Below are 25,032 nucleotides of genomic sequence, written 5' to 3'. Positions count from 1 at the left end.
ATCATATCTGAGTTAAATACTCTTCAAATTCAGATTAAATTAAAAGGAAAAGGCTTGTTGCCACAAATGTATTTTTTATTTAGTTTGTATCACCTCAGAGTGTCACTTGGACAATATTAATACATTCTGATGTGCATTTTCTAAACTTAAAGCCCTTTAAATTTCCAGTAAAGTAACATTTTAAGATATTTGAATACATGTATGAAACTGCAGGAGACATTGTTGCACGGACAAATGCGCACTTTACTGGCTTTGTACCCCGGGTATTTACCAGGTATTTACACTACTGTGTGGAGGCTTTAATTTTAAAGGTTGTTGCCGGAAGTCCTTCACGTGAATCTCTCGGGCTTTGTCGTTGAGCACGCGCGCAGCCGGAGGATTGTTGTGTCTGCTGCTGAACAAGAGAACATGAGAAAGCCAAACACAGTGAGGATATGAACCGCTTGTAACTTCCAGTGTCTGAGGGAACCGGCTGGCTCCACGGTCTGGCTCGCTGAGCGGCTCCCGGCGTGTTGCTCCCGGTGTGTCCGGGCTACAAGTGGCGGAGCGGCTCCTCGCGGGAGTGAGTGAATGAAAGCGTTGTTTGGAGCCGTTAAACAAAGAGCTCCTCTTCTCTTACCATTGTTTCCGAGCCCGGCGCCCGCTTTCTAACTCAATTCAGAAGTCTGTTAGACTGTTAAAGTAAGCTAACTTCTCCAAAGTGTATCTGTTTTTTAAAAGGGCATGGAAAACGCAGGCTTTAATGCAGAATACTTTAATTCATTCACAATACAACCAGCAAACCCCTAACGTTCACACTGGGATACAGTGCTTTGATTCTAGGCAGGCTGTGAGTTTACCAAAAGGATATTAGCAGTGTCTGATATACTGAGGCAGATTTGGACTGAATCATAGGTGTAAAGTAACGAAGTACATTTACTCAAGTAGTGTACTTGAGTACGACTTTGTGGTTCTTGTACTTTACTTGAGTATTTCAATGTTTTGCTACTTTTTAATTCTACTCCACTTCAGAGGTGAAAATTGTACTTTTTCTCCACTACATGTATTTAATACCTTTAGTTACTTTACGGATAGAAATATAAAATATAATCAAGTGTTAAATCAGACTTTAGTTCCACCTGGAGTAAATCCACAAGCTACATTCAAAGTCATTCAAACTAGCTGCACCTTTACCAGCTTTGAGAACACTTTAATGATCAATCATCATAAAACATATCATAGGCTATATATTATTCTGAAATGGACCAATCTGCACAACGACTACTTTTACTGTTGCTACTTTAACTATATTTTGATGATAATACTTTTGCATTGCAGGACTTTTACTTTTAACAGAGTATTCCTACGTGTACTCTGGTACTTCTACTTTTACTCAAGTGCAAGATCTGAGTACTTCTCCCACCTCTGGTGTGCATAACCCTACCTTAATCCCATATACATAAAAACGGAATGTTTCAAACCGGGAAAAGCTTTGTGTTTACCTGGTCTTAATAACTCAATTATAACTCACTGCCAGACAACCTGATAAGAAATAGCGCTATTTATTTGATTCCAGATAATGTGTATGGCAGGTAGTAAACAGTGGTGGAATGTAACTAAGTACATTTACTCAAGTATTGTACTTGTACTTTCCTTGAGGGCTTTACCCTACTTTTACTCCACTACATAGGCAAATGTTACACTTTATACTCAACTACATTTATTTTTACAGATTTAGTAACTAACAATTTTGCACATTTAGATGATAAATGCACAATTTAAACACTTAATACATATTGATATACTATTATAGGTTAAGCTACCAAGTAATATACAAAGTAATTCAAATGAACCCCACCTTTACAAAGTGCAACATTTAAGTGATTAAGGGATTATTGCATCAATAATACAATACTTAAAAAATATATATTGTTCTTAAATGTGCCATTTTGCATAATGGCTACTTTTACTTTGGTACTGTAACTATATTTTACTTAAAAGTAAAACAAAATAGTACAGTCACTGTGGGTAGACTGTCCGCCAGACTTCAATCTGAGATCTGCCCATTTATGGTTATTGCAAGAAGTCATAACATACTAGTAACTAAGTACATTTACTCAAGTATTGTACTTAAGTCTTTTTTTGACTTATTTGTACTTTACTTATGTACTTCCATGTAATGCTACTTATACTCCACTACAGGTGAATATTGTACTTTGTATTCCAATAAATGTATTTAGCACTCACAGTAACATTGTAAACATAATAACACATATATGTTGATATGGTATAATGCAGTACTGTGTTACTAATCTACACAGCATTTCTAGTATCTACATTTGGTCCAAATCGACCAACTATAACCCAAAAATGCTCTTACGGGATAGCTTGTAGTGGAGTATTTTAACACCAAGTCAAAGATCTGAGTGGCACATTGTGAACCACTCTCTACATCCCCACATAGTAAACAAATAAACAATCGGACATTTGTATTTATTTTTTAAAAGGCTGCATTATATCTGCTCAATTCGGAATTGGTTATTAAGGAGAACTCTTAATAAATAATACTAATAATGCGTTATTTTGCACACACATTACAGTGCCACGTTTGTATGAGTTGCATGGTTTGTGCATTGATGCGAGGCACCAGGTCCCAGGCTGAGCTTCCATGTTGCTGTTCACAGGTCAGAGGCTGCGCTCCAGTCATGACCTCTGGGAATGGAAACACTAACAGCAACAGGAGCCGAGACAAAGGAGAGAGCAGAGCAGCCCAGGCCCTCATGAGGTGCCACATCCTCACCCACCTGATAGAGGGCTTCGTCATCCAGGAGGGGGCCGAGCCGTTCCCTGTGAGTACCGCTCCAGAGCCCTAAAACACACACAGAATAAGGCCCATAAGGAACATGGGAGTGGACTACTCCTAAATACACTGGCCATATCAACTGTTCCCTGATGGTGATTTGTTCGAAGCTTTCTGTTTGACGTATGATTCCCAGACCTGAGCTAGTAACTTGGTGAGTGCAGTGCAGTGTTATTACATGTAGAAACTAGGGACAAAACTTTTGCCGTTTCCTGTTTTAGTTTCCATGAACGATGAAGTTTAGTCAGGAGGTTGACACCTAATGACTTTTGTTTTTAACATCATTTAAAATCGCAATACATGTTATACCCTTTTCTTGATCTCCCTCACAAGTTGCAGTCATGTCAACAATTTTGCCCCCCAACCCTTTCTTTTTATGTTTACTGTCATTTATCAACAATTATTACTCATCTTTCTGAGAAAATGTTTTTTAAAGGTTCTTTTGGGCCAGACAGTGCCTTTATTACAGAGGAAAAGTTGTAAATGGGAGATAGAGGAGATGACTGAAATGTTTGGCTGGTTCAGGATTTGAACCTGCTTACTTGTCAGTGGACGCTGCATATGGTCAGCTCTAACCACTGAGCTCAAGTATAACAAAAACACGTTTAAACTGTCCATAGTTGTATATGTGTTCTTGTAGTTTCCTGGGATTCATTTCAGGCTTTTTCAGCGACAGTAATGGCATGTTTAATGTCCTGTCTGCAGGTGGAGCGTCCCTCTTTCTCAGTCGAGAGCCTGAGGAGACACACTGCAGACTCAAAGATGGACCTCCTCTCACCAAAGGGTAACGTTTGAAAGTTCTCAGAGCAATAGCAACTTGCTGAAGCGTTTCATACATTCTACTGAGGACAGAGAGGATGATAAATTTATGATTTATATTGTGATAATTGCAACACATCATTGTTTCTCAAAAGAAATTCCTCTTCTAAAAATCCTATTGACATCCACATTCTTTTGTTATAAATCTGAGGAAGTGAGACATATCGCTCACACAATGAATTCATGTGACGGCTTCACCTTTAGCTGTCAATAAGCTTCACTTTCACAAGTCTGGCTTTTAGCACTTGTTCTTAAAATAGCTTTGAATATAAAATAATCCAGGCTCATTCTGCATCGTCAGTGTTCCTGTGGATGTTGTGGTTGATGGTGTGTGTCTCCCCTCAGAGCTGAAGGTCCAGCAGGAGCCCATGCTGACCTGTGAGCTGTGTGGCAGGGTGGATTTCTCCTACGTCTTCAAAAGGTCCAAGAGGTTCTGTTCCAATGTGTGCGCCAAACGGTAAGGCCCAGCAGGGAAGATGCTCCTGGGTGAGAATCTATCTGCACCAACTGAGTTTAAACTGACCTGAATCAGAATTATTTTATTGCTCCCACAACGGGAAAGTTACGGTATTACAACAGAGTGCAGATTAAGTTAAAAAAAAGTACATATTAATAATATTAACAAAATAAGTAAAAAGGTACACCACACTCCTGAACGTGCACTACTATTATTGTGTGTGTTTTTTTTTAATGTGTTTTATGTCTTATATTTTGAGGAACCTGTGAACCAGGTTTTTCATTGCACAACCACACTGTAATATGACATTAAAAACATATGTTTTCTTTGATCTTTGGTAGAAGCTAATACCAGAGATCAAACCCTAAGTTTGAGTTGAATCAAATAACGAGTCAAACAGTCACTGTCAAGAGAACGTAGAGAACGAGATGGAGGCAATGGGATTTTCCCATTGGATTTTGGAATATTCATATAACACCCATTTATAATACTTACACGTTTTGTTCAGCAGGATAATCTCTACATATTAAAACAGCATTAATGACTTTTTATTTGCGTACATGCAATCACCAAAAGTGAAAAGCTAACGTGACGCTATCAACGGACATTACGGTCAGCGCTAAGCTAAACGCAGCTAATGTTCGGCATGTTGACATTTAGTCTCATTTAGTCACTTGTTAACAACGCAGTTTGTATGACACATAGAAGTGTCATTCACCAGTGGAGTATTTACTGATGTATTTTATGTAGTAGAAAAAACTAGAAACAAATCTCTTTCTGAAGACATGCATCAAATGACCGCAGAGCAGATGGTGGTTTTCAGCCTTGTAACTCTAAAAGTGTTTCCATTTTGTTTTCCATGAACCAGTCTGTAAACACTGCCTCTTACCGGTGCTCTCTTTGGACAAGCTGTCGGCATGGCGATACAATTACTTTGTGTCTTGTCTCGACCCTTTGGCAGAATTTGTAAGACTTGTGAGGACAGGAGAATGGTCCGAAAGGACTGCAGGTTCTTATGCTGCTCAGCTGATTGCTTGTGATTGCAAAAACAATGGAAGATTATTATTGTAGGTTTTGATAAACAAGTGTTATTGTAACTTATTTTTACCTCCTCAAAAAACTCAAATCTAGAATCAATGATAACCTAAATCGATAAGCAGAGCCGAAATCGGATATCCAAACGATACCCAACCCTAACCTTCTGGAGAAAAAATTGTGAAAATATACAATGATTAACATACTGATAATAACTCTAATGTTCACTTTGTTTGCAGCTACAATGTGGGATGCACAAAGAGAGTGGGTCTCTTCCCAAACCGGAAATCCACCCTGGAGAACATGAAGAAGCAGAGAGCCCTGAGCGGAGAGCTGAATCACTGCAGCCTGGAGCCCAAGAAGAAGGTGAGGCAACGCTTTGACTTTGTATTACTAATAAATGATGTTGTTTTGTGCGGTTCATTGAAGTCCATCCAGTTAGTCTTCTGAATGTGACGTGCAGCTCTCCTCCTGTCAGAGGCAGAGTTCTCTCAGTGTTTGACAGATGTGTTCCCCCTCTGTGCAGAAGCCTGCTGCTGCTGCTGCTGCCTCTCCCTCCACCGGCCAGTCGCTCCACCCCGCTCAGGGACAGTCCAGCCAATGCTCAGACCTGCCTGGGTACAAGAGACCCCCGTCCCCCCCGTCAGCCACGCAACCCTTCTGCTTCCTGCCCTCTGACCCCGGCCGGTGGAACATAGATGAGGTGTACGAGTTCATGTCCTCTCTGCCAGGTGGGGCTGCCTCTGCTCTTACTGATCTGTTGGACTGTGTCTCATTAGGAATACTTTACATATGGAATGTATTTCCATCAGCAGAGTTTCATTTCATTCATTTGTGAGAGTGTCGTGTTAAACTAAACTAGATTGTGTGCACAAATGACTTTAAGGAGGCCGTCAGATTAAAGCTTAGTCTGGCAATGTGTTCTATTATTAGCATTAGTTTGAATTATTGTCAACAATTCCCATGTGCAGACTTTAACTAACAACGATTGTCTTTCAGTACTCTGACTTCTGCCTAAAATCAACTCAAACATTTTCATTTTTTATCAATTTTAGAATTTCCTTAAACCAGCTGTTCACTGTTTTACAGATATAACTATTTTGCAAACAGACTAACAAAGTTATATGTGCAACAACTGTTACAAAGAGAGTTGAGAGGGCAGGGACAAACCTAACGATTCTAATATAAAGGAATTAAATCAGTATTTTCATTATTTTTTCATCACAGCAGTGGGGGATGATTATACATTTAGAAAATCCTTTGCGAAATTGATTAATTACTAGGACATATTCTTCTTCAGCTTCCTATCAGTATGTAGTGTCTCTCCTTTAATGTTCAAAAAGCTCTTTATTGTTCTCATACTGCCTGTGCTGCAGCACCTCTTTTCACCCTCTGTCTGAAACCAGAGCCCAGTCTGCTCTGATTGGTTAGCTGGCCAGCTCTGTTGTGATTGCTCAACCACTTCGAAAAGTCCTGCCCCTTAGCCTATCACGTACAATGTGTTGGAGCGCTAGCCAATAGAAGCGCGAGCGTTACATACTGTAGTGATGTCACTTAGAGCATTCTCAACATCTGAACCTTATTATGATCAATTTATATGGGAAGGATTGATCTATTAACTCAATTCAAATTTCAGAAATAAAATTGTCATTGTTTTTTGTTATCTTACTCTGGATTTTATCCGTTTAAGGTTCTGTTATAAATTGTGCTTGTGTGGCCTTCTGGGGCTTCACACACCATGACGGTGGTTCTGATGAGTCAGTAAGAGAGTGCAGACTGTGTGTGTTCTGACGGTGTGTTCAGACTGTGTGTGTTCAGACTGTGTGTGTTCTGACTGTGTGTTGCTGTGTGTGTTCTGACTGTGTGTTGCTGTGTGTGTTCTGACTGTGTGTTCTGACTGTGTGTGCAGAGTCAGACTGTGTGTTGCTGTGTGTGCAGACTGGGTGTTCTGACTGTGTTCTGACTGTGTGTGTGCAGACTGTCTGCAGGTGGCTGAGGAGTTCCGCTCTCAGGAGATCGATGGGCAGGCCCTGCTGCTGCTGAAGGAGGACCACCTCATGGCCACCATGAACATCAAGCTGGGGCCCGCACTGAAGATCTACGCCCAGATCAGCACGCTCAAAGACTCGTAGCCCATCTAACACGCACACACGTTGACAGAGCTGTGGTGCCACATTAGTTTGATGGACGTTCTGACATCAGCTGGGACTTTTTGATACTCCTTCACAACTCATAGCTGCTCCTTCTGGAAAACTTGAGCCCATAGTGTGAATGTTAGGTAGGCTGTGTCGGGGAAAGTGTTTTATTGAGAACATATTGTTTTCATCATGTTTTTTTAAGGTTAGCAGCTCCTCTAGGATTTCACAAAGGAGCGTGACTGTGAATATTTCAGATCTGTGCCATTCAAGCCCAGCATTCTTCCTCACAAGGTGGATGTTATGTGAATCCTGTGCAGAGCCTCCCACCTGTGGTTCTGATCCAGGACTTGCTCTGCACTGCTATGTTCTAAAACGCTCGTCATTTCATTCACTCGGCAACACAAAACAGAAGGAAAAGAAAATGGAGAAAGACTCCCAGGAGATGGCGCTGCAGCTTGACAGTCCTGGATCAGGGTCACATACTATAGCCACGTTCACACAGCTGTACTTTTCCCACTTTAGTTCCGATTTTGTTCCGAAATGTCACGTTCACACCAAAAAGAGCTGGAACCTTTCCGTCCCTGCTAGAGAGCAGGGACTTTCGTGCGAGAAAAAGGTTCCTATGTCTGATTGGTTGGGCGGAATGCAAACCACGCCCCGTAAAACTCCCAAAAAGTTTTGTGAAGCCGCCATTTTATTGTCCGCGCATTAGCATTATTAGCATTAGCCTAGCGCACAAACGCAGAGAGACTAACTTATGGCAACACAAAATAAAACATGGGAGCAGTGGAGATGAGGAGGTGTCGGCGTTCTGGCGATTTACTCGGAAGGCTTCAGTAGAAGCTGCTGGGTCTCCCCAACTCCGGGGACTTCGGGTGGCAGTATACGCCGTGAAGTTGTTTGCGGCCTGCCAGTAAACCCAAAGCAGAAGAAGAAGTGACGTCAGCGGCTTCATTTGCCTAATCCTTCCCAAGGAACTTATTCCGGTGTGAACGCAATCTGTACTTAGTTCATGAGAACTAAAGAGTTCTCATGAACTAAGTTCTCATGAACTAAAGTGGGAAAAGTGTGAATGCGCCTAATGGGTGTTTCTCAATGTCGAGTAAAGCTGCTCCAGAGCCACTATTTCAAGCATACTACGTAATCGAGTGCCGCTGAAGGACTGTTCCAATGTCCAGCATACTTGGAATTCTACCGAGCCCGGCGTACTTCGTAGTGACAAATTCCGAGGCTGCACATGTGTAGACTCTGCGGTCTTAAAATCCCCACAATGCTTTGCCCACGGACCAATTTCCCCAAATCTGTGGCGGAAAATGTAAGGCGGGGCCTCTCATATGACGCACACTTGCACGCCTGTTCCACTCTTCGTTTTCCGAATGCCAGGAAGTATTCTTGCCTCGCTTCTGAAGCAAGACGCTCGGAAGACGTGCTACCAAGCAAGCGTACTCGACATTGAGAAACACCCAATATCTCCAGATTGCATGTTGAGACAGGAAGTGGCTGGAAGCAAACTGTAAACTTAACTCCTCAAAAGCTGTCTGATGACACTGGTTTAATATTTATTGACTTATAAACATTACAAAGATGTGTGAACAAGGCAGATTGATGTAAGACAAAAGCAGATCTGTCTCTTCTTGCATTCTTATAGGGGGTCCTGGGCCTCTGTACAGGGCATCAGGAGACCCTCCTGACTCACTCCCCTAACCAGCAGACGTGAGGAACGGCTTGATTAAATGGTCAGTTGATTTTGTGGAATAAATAGAATTTTTCTGAAAACAGATATGAATGATTCCACTAGGTTTTGGACATAAATCGTATAAACACTGTAAAACTGTTAATTAACGCGTGTGGGTCTCTGAACAGGACAACGTGAACACATACAAAGATGCAGCATTATTGTATTGATTCAACCCTCAGCCATGCTTTGATAGTGTGTGTGGATTTTGTCTGAAATCATTCACTATGTTTTCACTATCTGAGAATGTGCCACACTTCCATTAGTAGCAGCAGTGATATTACAGTGATCGGGTGGAGTGTGCATACAGGAAGTGCCTATGGTGATGCAAAAGTATGAGTCAGGCTTGAGATAATAATTGGAGAATGTTTAAGCTATGGATATTTGTATGTTTCAATTGTACTGTTTCCAAAGTCCAGTGTCACCAGAAACATGTTGCAGCTGAGGACCCCATGAAGGGGTCATAGTAAATAGGACTTGGTATCTTACTGCACTTAATATTACATTTGAAAAGTTGTATTACAAACCATACTTTTGGCCGAAAAATACATGCTATTTCACAATAATGACCCCAACAGGTCGTTTAAAAATGTCCAAGATCTGTTTGTGGGAAAAATAAAAAACATGTAGTTCACTGGAAAAAGCATTTATAATATGATTTGAAAATGCTGTTGTGAGCAAAGGTGTCATTTGTTTACAGTGTTTTACTTTAGAAAAAAGCTGGTTTCTTTAGTTGTGATGCAGTTGAACAATTGTATCCTTCAAAAATGATATATATTTTAGTGTTACAGTTAGTTTCCCACTAACTGTTATTCTACGCACGAAAAGTTTATTATTCCGCCGACTTATTTTGCCGCGCTTCTCCTCCCGCATTGAACATCGCAGAAACTCCGTTCAAACATCAAAACGTTCAGCTCTGTCGGGAATCGATGGCTATTACTTTTCTAATTCATAACTTTCATAATTCCAGAGATACATCCCATAATACATCACATTTTTAACATTGAAGTCAATGGAGAAATTCTTCAACTTCAACAAATCTTCATGCGACTTCAACTGCTAACTGTTCATTCTGTCACAACTTTTAAATCTGATTCTTACTTTTAGATATATTAAACATTGTTTAAACCTTGTTTTAGAGGTTTTCTTCACATTTTAACATGAACTAGAGTGTGTGATGTCACAGGAGGACAGCTTGAAATTCGCATTCATATATTTTTTTTAAACTCCCATAATTCCCAAACCCTACATTCCTGAGACATAATTTATCATGACAAACGTAGGAAAACATCTCGTAGCTTGAAAAATGACAAATAATTAAGCAAAAAATAATTAAACAAAGTGCCTCTTGAGGGCATGAAGTGACAAAAACGTTCAACATTCCTCCATTAAACCCCATTGTAATTTCAGGCAGATATTTCCGCAGCAGCCGCACACCTTTAGTTAAACTGCCAAAAAGGCCACATTATTAACCCGAAACTACACAAAAATTACACTTCAGATGCTCAACTTCCTTGACATTCTTCACGTTTTGAAATTTCACAGATATCTGTTACGGTTCTTCCACAAAACGTTCACATGTAAGAGGTCTATCTCTCATTCAGAACAATGAAGCCTTTGATCTCAACTATAAACACCTGTGTAATGGAACACGATGATGTCATCACTCCAACTGACACGCTCAGAGCAGCAGACTTCAGATAGTGTGCAAACAGTCCAGCCGTGAAGACATCTACGGGACAGTTTTGAGATTTCTTCAAATGCCGTTGACATGGCAACACAATGCTCGCCTTGAAACACGGTTTTCTCATAACTTCGGTGAAAATATTCCAAACAGCCTAGAACTTCACAGGTTTGGTAACGATGCGGCCATCAACGCATCTAAGCGTAGTATGGGGTGTCATCAAATGCCGTTGCCATGGCGACGGACCACTCGCCATGAAACACGATGTGGCTGTAAGTCCCATCGACACGGTCCAATCGTCCCCCAATCTTCACTTGTATATCACCGGTCCATGCCTCAACAGCTCTTCGCCAATTTCGAGATCTCAACATATGCCGTTTCAATGGAAACGCATCCCTCGCCATAAAACATGATGTTGCTATAACTCCTATGAAAATGTTCAAAAAGTGCTCAAACTTCACATTTGTGCTAACAGTCCAGCCGTGAAGACATCTACTGGACAGTTTTGAGATTTCTTCAAATGCCGTTGCCATGGCAACACAATGCTCGCCATGAAACACGGTTTTCTCATAACTTCAGTGAAACTGCTCCAAACGCCCCAAAACTTCACAGGTTTGGTAACGATGCAGCCATCAACGCATCTAAGCGTAGTATGGGGTGTCGACAAATGCCGTTGCCATGGCGACAGATCATTCGCCATCAAGTTAGTTCAGAAGTTTGCAGTTCAAATATTCTGCTGCTTTTCCAAGCCTTTTTACTTTATTTTCTTCTCTCGTCACATATTCTTAGATATTCAAGCCCCCAGTGTTCATGTATCATTTCAATCTAAATTCTTCACTTTCTTCTTACACATTACATTCCAGCATAGCAGTTTAGCGTCAGATTTTCAGCATAAAGCATTCCCACAAGCAATTTCTTCAGGAATTGCATTCTCTAGTCTTTCTAAATACTAAAACCCTAGTGATCCTTTTCACTTTACACGTGTTCATATCAAAGTCTTGCAGCTTTAAATGTATTATTTCTAACAGAATAAAAACATAAGGGAAAATATGAAATGATTTTGAACAATTATTTATTGTTTTCACATTCATCCACTGATTTATTCTCCCCAACGTAAAATCATCTTAAATATATTTTGCTTAAATTTCACACGACCATTGAAATTGTGCTTATAGCCATTAAATGGCTTATTAAATTAATGAATTCAAACACACTCAGTAGTTCACATGAAATAAAGACACTGGATAAAACCCACACACTTAAAAGGAAAAACTTGAATCAGAAAATGTGTAAATCATAAACACTGACATGTCAATAATCCCCATCGACTTGTGAACAGTCGCTAACGTTATTTGAGTCTTATTGGTATTTAAAAAAGGTCTTGGTTTAGAACTATATTGTATAATCAAATACACTGGGTGTCTCAAATAAGAATCTCAGAGCCCAAAGGAACAATAACACCCAAGAGCAGCCATTAATGCTAGATTTAAGCAAAACAACAGAAGAGCAGCCTTTTTTGGGGGATCACTAAGAATCCCAAACATTTTACTACTTTTATTTTCTCTTTAGTATGTTTGATAATATTGGAGAACTTGCTGATTAGCTTGAGTTTCTTCAACAGTCAAACTGTGAATGATCTGGCACTATTGGTATGTCTAAGAAGGACTTTGGTGTGTACAATGTAGCCGAAAGAAACTAACTTCAAAACGTGATACCAAAAGCTGTGACAAACCAGGTCTCCTTCAAAACATGGCCGATGTTCTTGATGACTGCAGCAGTAGGACAAAAGTCAATTGACGAACGATGTGACATGGCTGACAGGTATGAGATCAGTTTAAAGAACATGTTACAGGATTTAGAAACAAGTGTTACACACAGCAGCACACTGAAGAGGAGGAAGATCATGTTTCTTAAAGTTCTAGCCATATTGTGCACTTTTAAAGCTTTGTGTATGAATTGAGAATTTCAGATGAGTTTGTTGTTTGGTGTTACCCAGAAGCATATCAGTTGTCCCATCAGTGGTACAAACCTCTAGTGGTTTCCCTTGAGCCAGTGTTGCTTGGTTGTTTGACTGGCTAAGGACAATGTGGAGTGATGTATGATTGCCTCACTTGCAGCAGCTGCTAACAACACAACTCTCCCATATCTCTGCTTCTCATGCATCCATCTGGAATCTGATGATGTCAAAGAAGTAATCACTGGCTTTAAAAGGATAAACCACATGGGTTGATGGGTGAGGAATGCAGTCACATCTTTAAATAGACTTGCTGTACAAATATTATCTTTAATGCTGCTTTGTTATCATCTATGAATTATTTATGCCAACAGTTTCCATATGCAAAACCCTGTCTAGTTACTGTCCCTTAAATGTGCTGTTTTGGACTGTAGTTCGGCCAAAAAAGCATTTAAATGCGTACTTGTGTTGGGCATTTTTGGGTGATTTTGTAAACTGTTATTGAAAAGAAATAAGGAGCAGATCATTGAATGTTATGTAGGTGCCAGTTTTACCCTGCACGCCTCACAGCAGATCACTTAGGAGAGACCTCTCTGTTGTTAGGAGTCTTTACCTGACTTACACCAGGAAGAGCAAATGATGTGACAGAGCGCCAGGCAGCACACCATGTTATTATCTGGCATGCTGCCACAGGGGAAGCACAGACACTGGACTGCACTTCAAACAGCACTCTTGGTGTCAGAGCAGACTTCCTCAGTCCTGTTGGCCACCTGCTGGAGTCAGAGCGGAGCATTAGAACCACTGACAGTACCCCCCCCCCCATCCACACTGCTGAGGAGAAACACACACATGCTGAGGAGGAGGAGGAGGAGCGAGGCGACAGGTTAAAGAGTGAAGAGCCAAAGCCAACCCGGAGATTTCTTGTTAATTTAATTGAGTGAATCAATATAAAACATCATGAAAACGCAGGGACCAAAGGGATGGAAGAAACAAGGTAAGCAGCACAGTCACCACCCGTCCCCCCCCCCCCCCGCTGCACCTCATTGCTGAATAAGGCTTCTGTCAGTCGCAAGATGAATTAGCTTTGGGCCAAACCGTGACAATCATCTCACTTACAGGAATAACTTTCCACTATATAGCTGTTGTAGTAAGAGATGTTTCTGCCGAGCTATGACAATTCAATCCAAGCTGTTTTCTCTTAAAGAATCATTTGACAGGACCATACCAATGTTAAGGCTCATTTTAGTACAAATCACATGGGACTTTAATGAGAACCAGTCATGTATTTTAGGTTAAAGGTTTCAGAATGCATTATTTTTCCCTGCATCACAATAAAGCTCCTCCTATTCCAAAGTGAAAAGGTACCCTGTGGAACTTTTCTGTCACTGTTCCTCATCTCAATTCAAGCGTGTGTCCTTGGGGTGTAACACACAATGTCTCTCTTCAGAACACATTTCATCACATTTGCTAGCAATCTTTGTTGGCACATTATGGAGTGGTGCGGGAATGAGTCCTTCAAAATGGAAATGAGTTAGCATTTGACCACTGCACAAGCTTTTCACGTTTAGTTCAACGACATCAGCCGTGTCAGTAAATACCCCACTGGTGAATGTCCAAAGCTTCTATGTGACATCAGAAACAGCTAACAAGTGTCTGAATGAGACTACTAAATGTCATCACGCTGAACATTAGCCGCCTTTAGCTTAGCGGTCGTGATGCTCAGACATGCGACGTGACGTGACCTTGTGCGTGCAAAAGATGCAAACGCACACTATACTGTATGTGGCTGCACTATATTGCTCCATATAACTTTTTAAAAGGTGCTAAAAAAAACAGGGTATCTTTACATTATGTATGTGCAAGATTGACCTGAATTGTCTGACACCTACAACACAACGTATGTTAACTCAAATAAAAGCGTTGTCAACTTAATTACCCAAACAAGAAATCAAAAGCAATGGAGAAGACATCTGAACATCGACTACCTTATTGCACTTACAAAAAGGTTCCTCCACTAAAGTATAATATTTGTGATTTATAAAAAATGCAAAAACATTGGTACAGTCCTCCTCAGTCCGAACAATCTGAAATAACTTTGAATACAGTTAAACAGTAAGCTCCTAACTTGTGCTTGTTTTCTTCCAAAGCACTCAACAAATGCTGAACATCCGACCAGGACGAGTCGAAGGTGCTAAAATGTGGAAACAGAGCAGAGTCAAATGTGACTTCTTGAATGAAGGGTGCTATTCTAGTGGTGCTTTTCACTGAGATCACATGTCACTGCTCACAGTCTGTTAAAGGCAACAGCTCCAGTGATCACCTCCTTGGACACAGAACACAAACTGAAGAATCACTTTAGTGAGGGGGGGGGGGAGGTGTGTAAGGCGAGTATGCCAACCCACCCCAGACAGGTACCATGTGAGATGGGAAAATAAAGTTCACTCAGAGAAAACTGAGAAACCAACCCACAGAGAGAGCGCCGAGAGAGCGAGAGGAAATCTTTGCCACCACAAATCAAAACAAGAAAGGATCAGTTTGCAGTTTTTCTGTTTCCAGTTTGCTGGTTATACCTTGCTCCTGAAGAGGGGCTTGGCTCCCGGCCCACAGTACTCGTTGTATATGAGCTTGAAGAGGAAGAGGTGGAAGAGCGTTATGAGCGAGGCCACGCTGAACCAGAAGAGGAAGGGCAGGCCGGGGTACCTGTTGGCCATGTGCTCCTCGTGGGCCAGGATGGCCTTGAGGTGCAGGGTGTGGCGGAGGTCCTGCAGATGGCGCAGGTCTGTGGAGATGTACAGCAGGGGGGTGATGGGCTGCGTCACCATCACGGGGAAGGTGTGACCTTTGACCTCGGAGGTCAGCTCCACCGGCTCGTTGAGGCAGCCGGCCTCACAGGCGTACAGCTTCACCGGCTGCTCCTGCTGCTTCACCGACACGTGGAGGAAGGGCTTCCCCTCGGTGTCCAGCAGCACTGCCAGGCTGATCAGGTCCTGGTTGTAGTGGATCCCCCTCAGGGCGTAGCTGTTGTGCAGCACGTCGGGGTCGGCCTGGAACTGGAGGTGGTTCTCTGTGAACTGGAGGCCCCCGAAGCTGAGCGCCATGGCCTGCATGTTGCCGTGGGCCCCGGCCGCCACCAGCACCTTGCAGCCCCTCTTCTGCAGCGTGAGGGTCCACAGCGTGACCAGCTGCAGGATCTGCGCCGCGCTGCTCACCCTCTCCGGCCACAGGTTCTCTGCGTGCATGGTGGCGTGGCCGCTGAAGCAGTGGTCGGCGTAGTTTAGGCTGGACTCCAGGCGGACGCGCTCCTCTCCGCTCAGCCTGCGGTCCAGGAGGGGGGCCGGGGAGGAGGACAGGATGTAGTACAGGGTGGTGTTCACCGTGCGGCTCGACGGGGTGTGGGAGTCTGTGATCTTCCTCATTTCAACACCTGAGGGAACAAAGAGGCAGACCTTTACAAACACCTTGCATGTCCTTTATAAAGCATTATTATTCTTGAGGTTGGTTTGAAAGAGTTGTCAGAACTGAGGGTCTACTACTTGATACCTTTTCCAGAGCTTTCAACGTGATTATCATTTACAAAGCTTTAGAAGTACATACAGTATTACACAAGAAATCTGTGTCATCTCCTAAGATCTTAGAACAGCACACTCCCTTGGATTTTTTAAGTAAATTAAAGATGTATCTTTTTCATTTGGCTTTGAATATGGGTTGATTTGGGTGGTGTCATTTTTCAAGTTTATATATTTTTTGATCTAACCCTTTCTGTTTTGTTTTTATTACTTTTCTTTAATAATGTTCTTTATTGTTATTCATTTGTTTGTTACCAGGTAGGTCGACACCATAGGTTGACACGTACGAGGAGTTTGACTTGATGTCGTGGTGCAGATATAAAAGTAAAACTAAAATGTAAAACACAGATAGAGAACTATTTTAAGAAAACTATAATGACATTAAAAAATATAGTAAAAAAATATATAGCAGTATTTACATTAAAATAGAATGGAATAAAAGATGTGCAGTAAAAAAAACAGATATTGTCAACATGGAGATATTGTAATCTTTAATGTAAACTAATGTAGACTAATTTCGCTGCTTCATAAAGGTGTTGACTATCTCTCCATCTGTGTGAGAGAATTCAAATGAAGCCAATTTGGATGCATGCATTTAAGTAAAGGATCTTGTCAGGCTGCTTGTGTTTAAATAACATTTGACATGTAAGAATTATACTTATTTTTGAAAGATAACTAGTGAGCTAACCATTGTTTAGTGAATCCCTCAAGCTGTGATAAAGTGAGGTGATGTTATATAAATACTGAATGTGGCTAATAACCTGCTTAGCGTATTCAACAGACAGTGGGGCAACGAACAACAGGCTGTGTACACAATGATTAACCCACCCACCCTCCGGACAGAACAACTGAGCAGCATGCCATAAACTCACTGCAGGGTTTACACTACTGTCAGCAGCATTTCACAATATGTGGATTCATTTGTGAATATAAACCTGGATCAAAGTCTTTTTACAGCCATGCTAAATGGAAATTGAAACTTATTATGAACTTCAAAAGTACACATCTGTGTATTGGTATGTTTTAGCCAATTAGACGATTACTTTCTGAGACTGTTTTACGTTTTCGTATGTTCTTCATCACATTTATATTGTGATACTGTATGTAGTTTTTTGGTATATATATATATTTCATGTACATTTTTCTCAATATTTTAATGTAATAATAGTTTTTTTTAAATTAGTTTTCGGTCCTTTTCTGGTATGTATCTGTGTTTAGGTATGCATCATATATACCATATACACCACATACACCACATGCACCAAATACACCATATACACCACATGCACCACATGCACCATATACAGGAGTACACCATATACACCACATGCACCATATGCACCACATGCACCATATACACCATATACAGTACACCATATACACTAAGTCAAATGACCTGTATGTGTAAACCTAAATGGCAATAACCCTGTTCTGATGTGATTTGTAGTGGCCTAGATGAAAAATAAAACCCTTACGTGCTACTGCAATGAAAAAACCGCAACGTTGACTTTAATTAAATGTATAATGTCAACAGATTTCACATAACTGTATTAGGTTAGTTGAAAGCAATAATATAAAGTTACAAAAATATTAGGTTACAGTTGCGTGAAATCTGTTGACATAAGACATTTATTTAAAATAAACTTTTCATTTTTTTTCAGTATGTAGAACCCAGAGCCCCCCCCCCCTTTTCACCTGAGATGAAGAGGTCCATCCAGGCCTGCTGGTGATCCACCACCAGCTCCTCCAGGCTGGCCCTCAGCAGCTCCCCCAGCTCCTTCTTGGCTCCCTCTCTGAGGGCGCTGAAGGTCTCCTCCAGCTTGGACGTCTCGATCGGCTCCGAGGTCCAAACCACAGACAAGATGTTCTCCGTGTGCTCTACCTTAGCGGGGACCTGGATCCTGCTGCTCAGCTTCTTGGTGACCACCACCACCAGCACCATGCGGTTGTTCTCCACAGGCACCCTGCCGGAGGAGAGCATGATCTCTCTGTCCTCCAGTTTCTCCACACTGGTGGAGAACTTGCTACCGGAGGGCAGGTTGTCAGAGGAAACGTCCAGAGACACGGTCCTGTCAGATGGGTTGTTGATGTGGATTCGCTGCAGAAAGACGTTGGGTCTGCTCCTGTGCGCGATGAACTCCTCCCTGATGGAGACGCAGTCCCGGGCTGACTGCGATTCTGTTGGTGAGGCACAGCGGACCGACAGCACGGCTCCTTTCCGGAACCACAGCATGGTGGCCTGCACCTCGGCCCGGTTCCCCTCCAGATGCACGTTGACTCTGGGAGAGTATTCAGTCTGGTGGACCGGAGCCGAGCCGGGCTGGGAGGACAGCGCCACCCACAGCTTGTTAGAGTCAATGTCAAGGAGAATGTGGCCGTTACCTGCAGAGGTGGAAAACGGATCAATATATTCATACACAAAGGTTCATTTGCAAATACAAGCATCCTTTCATTCAAAGGCTAGTACCAGAAGACCTGAGGGTTCTAGGTCTAGAGGGCTCATAGGTCAAAAGCAAATCCACTAGGCCCGAGACCATTAAGAGCTTTCAAAACCAATACAAGTCTTTTCAAATGAATTGGAAGAAGAACTTGGATATTTAACTTCAGTCAAAGTAGAACTACTACATTCTAAAAGTACTCAGCTACAAGTAAAGGTCATTCAAAATCTTACTTAGGGAAAAGTACAACAGTATTAGCATCAAAATATACTTAAAGTATATGTATATGTATTTAAATATACATGTACTTTATATTGAAATACTTGATTATGATTATTGATGCATGAATGTGTTCATCACAGCTGGTAAAGGTGCAGCTAGTTTGAAATACGTGATATACTGCTGCTGATATCTGAACCTATCATTATATGACAAAGTTTATCTATATTTTGTATTAGATAATTGTTTAAAAAGAATAATGTAGCATTAATAAAAATACTCAAGTTAGGTACAATTACCAGAAATCGTACTTAAGTACAGTACTTGAGTAAATGTAGTCTCTACATCCCACCATAAGACTCAGGGCCAGTTTGACCCCAGGCCATCAGACTGCTGAACTCCTGATCTCTGCCTTCACAACTTCATCCATCTGTTTGCATCTTACATATTGATCTATTATAATAAGCACTATTGTATTTCACTGTACAACATTTCATTTTAAATTCTATTATTAGCTCATCTTATTCTATTTTACTTGCTTATAGTTAACTTCTCATGCATTACTTGCACAATAGCAAAATTCCCTTTAACTATTTTATTTCTACTCTGTTTCTTCTTGCACTATTTGTATCTGTTTTTATGACTAATTTATATTTATGTTGCATTGTTGGAGGAGCTTGTGACTTTTCATTGCATATCCCCACTGTCGCTCCTTTGCATAATGACATTAATAAAGCCTTTGAACCCTTGGTTACCTGACACAAAAGGAGTATCCAGCTGTTCCTGAGGTGTGCTGTAGATCCCCTCTCCCCGCTCCACCAGGGACTTCCACCTGTGGATCTCGGCCAGGAGGCACTGTCCGGCCGCCCCGCCGGGCATGGCCGAGCCGCTGAAGAAGCTCCACCTGCGCTCCGCTCCCAGGTACCAGTAGAAAATGAGGAAGAGCAGCAGCCCGACGAGGAGCCTCCTCGCCCAGCTGCTGGACAACAAGCCCGGGAGCCCCTTCAGTCTCTGCTGCAGCCACATGGTGTTCAAATGACAGGAGCCCAGCTAGGAGTCAGCGTCAGAAGAAGGCACCCAGAAATGTTAGGCTGTCACATCGAATTAGGTTCAAAACATATTGATCCCATGGACTCTGTGGTGGCTCCACAGGATGAAGGCTGGTTTTGGCTAATGCAGCTTAGCTAGCTAGCTAGCGTTGAGAAGGAAAACTATATAGAATGTGTTATTATTTCTGGCATCGTGGTTATTGCCATATCCTTCAGCGGGTGTGTATGATATTCGTCCAGTTGTTGTTTCTCAGGCCATTTGGTTTCTCGACAGCATTCAGGTTGAGAACATCAGCGACTTCATAAATAACTCTTCTGGTTTGTCACAACTGTCGTAAAGCAACACGACACAGCAAGGACCGGAAATGTCGCAAAATCATATATGTACTGTATGTTCTCCTATGATTTATTTAAATTAACAAAGTACATTGTCAAGGAAACAAAGATTGTATAAACACTTTTTAGTATTTATTCTAATTCGTCTTTTATTTATTCAACTTACAAATACATATATATCGTAATTGATTATACGATTGTATTCCTTATTATTCGTTTTATGAAAATGCTTTCCAAACCTCTTACGAGGCTTCAGTATGAATTAAACAAATCTAGTAGAAACTTTTCACACTTGGGTTACTTTACTTACCCCTCTCCAGCGGGGAAAGTAACTAAGTATATTTAATTTACCCAAGTACTGTACAATTTCGGTACTTTAAAGGTGGGGTATATGTAATTTATTTCAGCAACATTGGCCTCATTGTTCATGTGCGCGTTCGTGTGTGTTGGAGCAGGGGCTCTGTAAGGAAGTCTGAAGGAAGAGGCAGATTTTTCTCGGCTGCGTAGTGCGTAGTTTCAAATTCTAGCGCACTCGAGCTGGTTTCTCCAAAATGACATACCCCACCTTTAAGTATATTTTGATGGTGTTACTTTTGTACTTTTAATTGAGTAACATTTTGAATGCAGGACTTTTACTTGTAACAGAGTATTCCTACACCCTGGTACTTCTATTTACTCAAGTACAAGATCTGTGTACTTCTCCCACCTCTGCCCCTCTCTCCACTGCATGTCAGCAGGGAAACAGTAAACAGTAGTTTATTAGACATACCAAGTTAAAATGAACAACAATAATGATAAACTTGTCTTGTAAGGCTACTGTTGATTTCCAAAGACTCTCTACCTTTCGGTGACTTTTTACATATTTTGTTTTCTTCCCAAAAGATAATATGAAATGATAAATAGATAAACACAGGTTTAGGGTGCTACGTGCAAGTGCTCTTGTCCGCAGAACTGCTGGATCATCAGCTTCTCCCGTCCCATTTCGGAAGTGGGCGTTGCAGAATTATACAGTTTGAGGCATGATTCTTGAAACCATCGTTTTTTATTTCATCACCTAATTTATATTTTATTTAATTCATATTGAATACATTGGGTTTCCATTAATACAAAATCACGCACTGTACTGTTTCACCCCTCTTCTACTAGGCCTATTCCTTGTTCAAACAGACAGTTTGTTGTATGGAGAGAGAGAGAGAAAGGAAGGGGAGGGGGAGGTAAACACAGACTGAGAGGGAGGGAGAAGGGGGGCAGATTGTGGAAAAGTTCAAACAGTAGAGCTAAGTTTGCCTCCTCGCTCCACACCGGCTGCAGAAGTGTACCGTCCAGTTTTCACCGGGACTTGTGCACGGACTTTATAACGTGGACTTGGCAAAATGAGACTTCGGCGCGTGCTTTTGTTTTTAGCTTTATCTGTCTGCCCACTTTTCTCTCTGACTAACTGTGAAGAGCAGCGAGTCCCCGAAGGTGAGTAAAGTCAGGAATGCTGCCCCAGAACTCAATGACATCCGTGTTATACACATTTTTAACTAAAAAGGGCGTTTGATAAAGTCAACATATATAACAGTGAAGTAAAGTGCACGCGAGGTCGGCATTGACTGGGACTCCCGAGCTCGTGCGGTCCCGGTGGAAGGGAAACTCGCACGTTAACGTTACTCCTGATTATGGACGAGCTGAAATATTCGGTTATGTTACAACACGTAGCAAGACTTGGCAGTAAGTAGCCCAAACCAAATAGTAAGAATGCACAGTTATAGTGTGTATTTCTGTTAGCTACAGAAGAGCCTATCCATTAGAAAAACTGGGATTTGTTGATACATGTGTTGCTAGTGGCGCTTAAAGTATGCCGAAAAGTAATTTACAATTCGCAAAAGACATTAAGTACGTTGTGGTTTAACACGTCATTTCAAATTAAAAGGAAGTATTGGGAAGACAATGCAGTTTCACATTATTCCTATTCTTTACATGGGAGAGAAAGTTGAACGTAGGAGCCGCTGAGGAGGAGGCTGCGCCGCTGACGTGGACGGGCTGCTATAGCAGCGCCGCTATTAATACAACTGTAGCCTGCAGCTAGGCTACATTAGCATGTGTAGTGTAGGAGTAGGATGATATTGTATGAAGTCTGTTATGAAACAATACAGAACACACTTTGGATTTTTCTTTGTCTCAAAAAGTTTGAAGATGTAAGTGTTTTTGCTGCTTAAAACCCTCTGGTTTATATAAGACATTACTGTAGAATGTATTCAGAAAAAGTTGACCTTTTAAATAATAGCAGTGCTTTCCAGCACCTTCTCCCTCCGGAATTGAACAGACATTAAATAGGACACAGTAGGCTACAATAAATGACCTAGTTGGAGAACAAAATATCAGACAATAGCAAACATTATGTGCAGACAGGCAGCTCCCAGGATTCTGAGAGACCCTTGTGGGTGGACCCATTTTGGCTCCCCAGAAAGAAAGTTTTATAGCCTAAATGTGTTACAGATAAATGCATCCATCTGCTGCACTCTGAAGGCATCATTAAGTTAGGTCAACGCAGCTTTTTGTGCATCTGGTTAATTATGTTGTGCTCAATTTAATCTTAAACACATTGGTATTATATTACATATTTACAAATCTCATCCTCTGTCTCTGCCTCCACACTAACCCTCAGATACACAGTGCTTATTATAAATTGTGCGCCTGCTTTTAAAAATGTATTATTCAAACATTTCTTAGTGAATTTTCATTCGTTATTTGCTCCACAATATCAAAAAAGTAAATATTCTTGCATTTATCTTTCAGTGAAGCCTGAGAGAAAAAAATAAGCATTTGTTTCACCTTTCTAATTTTCTTTAAAATCTGATCTCTTCTAGAGAAACTTCTCATTGTGACAGTTGCAACCCAAGACACTGAAGGCTTCAAGCGTTTCTTGGTGTCGGCTAAACATTTTAACTACACTGTCAAGGTAGGAACCCCCTGTGGCTGCGTCAAGCTCCTTCCATCCTGTCTAGCCATGTAAACCCTCTCTATTTGTAAACTTGAATGATATCCTTGTTTTTACATTTGAGACTTTTGTCGAAAAAATAAGTCATATTCTTTATTTTGGAGCAGAAAGTAAGGCATTTAGGAATTCATCTTATCAGTAAATGTGTGTATGTTATAAGGTTCTTGGTCGGCTTGAAAAATGGAGGGCAGGCGACTACATGTCGGCTACAGGAGGGGGCCAGAAGGTACGACTGCTGAAAGAGGCTCTGCAGGAAATGAAGAATGAAGACACAATCATCCTTTTTACTGACAGGTACAGTGTCTTTACCACAGGCAAACACTCAGATTCAAATTTGCTTCTCAGCAGTGATGGCCAGAGTAACACCCTGACACTTAAAGTCATTATTGCTGAACACTTAAACTAACACCAGGTGGGTTTACAACTGACAATGTGTTACTGTTCTGTGGTTATGAATACATTATAATACACGTTATATACAATATGATATCAATCTGAACATCTCAAACTCAAAGATGTTATGACAGAGACAAAAAGTATAATAATTACAAAAATGATATAGCGACTGTATCTGTAAGATCTCATTCTTACTTCGTAATTGTTTGCATTCCGTTGCCTCTGAGGAGGCAAACATCACTAAAATATTTGTTTTCTCTCTGAGATTCATATCTTCAAATATCCGTTACAACACATCATTCTCAGAAAGAAAAGATAAGAGAGTGAGATATTCAGATATCCACAGACATAGCTCAGAGACAAGAGCCTTCATGTAGCTGCAGATTCTTCACAGACTGCTGTTCATCAAGATATAGATCCAGCACATAGCCCCTAAATCCACACATTTACATTTTTGATATGATTGTTATTCAGTGATATAGATACAGTATACATATATATATATATATATATATATATAAATACAGGGTTGGGAGGATTACTTTAAAATTGTATTCCGTTACACTTACTTATTAACTGTAAACAATCTAATCAGTAACTTAATCTGAGTGTCAAAATATAAAAGTAATGTAATCTGATTACTTTTCCATTATTTTTGGATTATGTCCATATGAAATGCAGTGCAAATAAACAAAAGAAAAAATATAAGTTTTATACTTAAGTGTATAATGTAAAACAACAGAACAATATGACCTTAGAAAAGAAGAAACGATAGTTACGTATATAACTACGGTTCTATGAATCCTGGATGACCGCCAGAGGCGGTGCTTAGCACTGAATATCTTCAGTCTCGCGCATGCGCAGGTCGAATATTTATATCAACAAAGTCACGTGTGACCTCGTATGACCCCGGAAGGCATAAGTTCTGGTGTTGTCAACGAGTTCAGTCCTCTGGAATCTTCTCGCAGAAACACGAGATTCCGAGTGACCCAGAACTCTGGCGGTCATCCAGGATTCATAGAACCGTAGTTACATACGTAACTATCGTTCTATTTCATCCTTACTGACCGCCAGAGGTGGTGCTTTAGCACTGGATGACCTATACCAACAGAGTCACAAGGAATTCTGAACACTCACCTTATAAGGATGGCGGACTCTGTAGGAGGACAACACCCAGCGGGTGAGGGGCGGCAACATTCACCCTGTAGTATCTGGTGAATGTGCTCGGGGATGCCCATGTGGCCGCGGCACATATTTCCTCCAGGGGCACACCTCTCAAGGTCGCCCAAGACGTGGAGACACTCCTGGTAGAGTGGCCCTTTACTCTGGGTGGCAGGGGACGGTAATTCGCCTTGTATGCTTGGGCGATGACATCCACGATCCA

The 25,032-nt window shown here is 41.3% G+C and overlaps 3 protein-coding genes across 4 annotated transcripts; 2 read left to right on the top strand and 1 right to left on the bottom strand.

Moving 5' to 3' along the window:
• Positions 1–2,684: 2,684 nt before the first annotated feature.
• Positions 2,685–7,349, top strand: phc2a (polyhomeotic homolog 2a (Drosophila)). Its single transcript, XM_010768747.1, has 6 exons — positions 2,685–2,828; positions 3,545–3,623; positions 4,004–4,115; positions 5,390–5,516; positions 5,677–5,881; positions 7,128–7,349. Exons 1-6 carry the CDS (start codon positions 2,685–2,687, stop codon positions 7,280–7,282), a joined length of 822 nt encoding a protein of 273 aa, XP_010767049.1. The 3' UTR covers positions 7,283–7,349.
• Positions 7,350–11,762: 4,413 nt separating this feature from the next.
• Positions 11,763–20,273, bottom strand: kiaa2013 (KIAA2013 ortholog). Of its 2 annotated transcripts, none has more exons than XM_010768744.1 (4): positions 19,640–20,273; positions 17,923–18,609; positions 15,232–16,085; positions 11,763–13,434 (listed from the first exon to the last, which is right to left on the bottom strand). In XM_010768744.1, the coding sequence occupies exons 1-4, from the start codon at positions 19,908–19,910 to the stop codon at positions 13,381–13,383; spliced, it is 1,866 nt and encodes a 621-aa protein (XP_010767046.1). In that variant the 5' UTR covers positions 19,911–20,273; the 3' UTR covers positions 11,763–13,380. The 2 variants fall into 2 exon arrangements, with proteins under 2 accessions (XP_010767046.1, XP_010767047.1); XM_010768745.1 differs by having other exon boundaries at positions 11,763–13,431.
• A 1,258-nt stretch (positions 20,274–21,531) lies between these two features.
• LOC104943369 (procollagen-lysine,2-oxoglutarate 5-dioxygenase 2-like) lies at positions 21,532–23,611 on the top strand (the record flags this gene model as incomplete). The annotated part of the gene is made up of 3 exons (XM_010768746.1): positions 21,532–21,733; positions 23,122–23,213; positions 23,413–23,611. Coding segments are annotated over exons 1-3 (382 nt in total), but the record flags the coding sequence as incomplete, so codon positions are not given.
• Positions 23,612–25,032: the final 1,421 nt, after the last annotated feature.

This window comes from Notothenia coriiceps, unplaced genomic scaffold (genome assembly GCF_000735185.1).
Source record: "Notothenia coriiceps isolate Sejong01 unplaced genomic scaffold, NC01 NC01_scaffold00005989, whole genome shotgun sequence".
Classification (NCBI taxonomy): Eukaryota; Metazoa; Chordata; class Actinopteri; order Perciformes; family Nototheniidae; genus Notothenia; species Notothenia coriiceps.
This window is presented reverse-complemented; position numbering and strand designations above follow the sequence as displayed.

What these genes read in the sequence shown, in the direction of transcription:
- phc2a (XM_010768747.1), top strand. Translation starts at nt 2,685, where the DNA reads ATGACCTCTGGGAATGGAAACACTAACAGCAACAGGAGCCGAGACAAA. An exon ending in GGACCTCCTCTCACCAAAGG is followed by an intron (nt 3,624 to 4,003) that starts GTAACGTTTGAA and finishes GTCTCCCCTCAG; the next exon opens with AGCTGAAGGTCCAGCAGGAG. An exon ending in GTTCATGTCCTCTCTGCCAG is followed by an intron (nt 5,882 to 7,127) that starts GTGGGGCTGCCT and finishes GTGTGTGTGCAG; the next exon opens with ACTGTCTGCAGGTGGCTGAG.
- kiaa2013 (XM_010768744.1), bottom strand. Translation starts at nt 19,910, where the DNA reads ATGTGGCTGCAGCAGAGACTGAAGGGGCTCCCGGGCTTGTTGTCCAGC. An exon ending in GGATACTCCTTTTGTGTCAG is followed by an intron (nt 18,610 to 19,639) that starts GTAACCAAGGGT and finishes CCACCTCTGCAG; the next exon opens with GTAACGGCCACATTCTCCTT. An exon ending in GATGGACCTCTTCATCTCAG is followed by an intron (nt 16,086 to 17,922) that starts GTGAAAAGGGGG and finishes TTGTTCCCTCAG; the next exon opens with GTGTTGAAATGAGGAAGATC.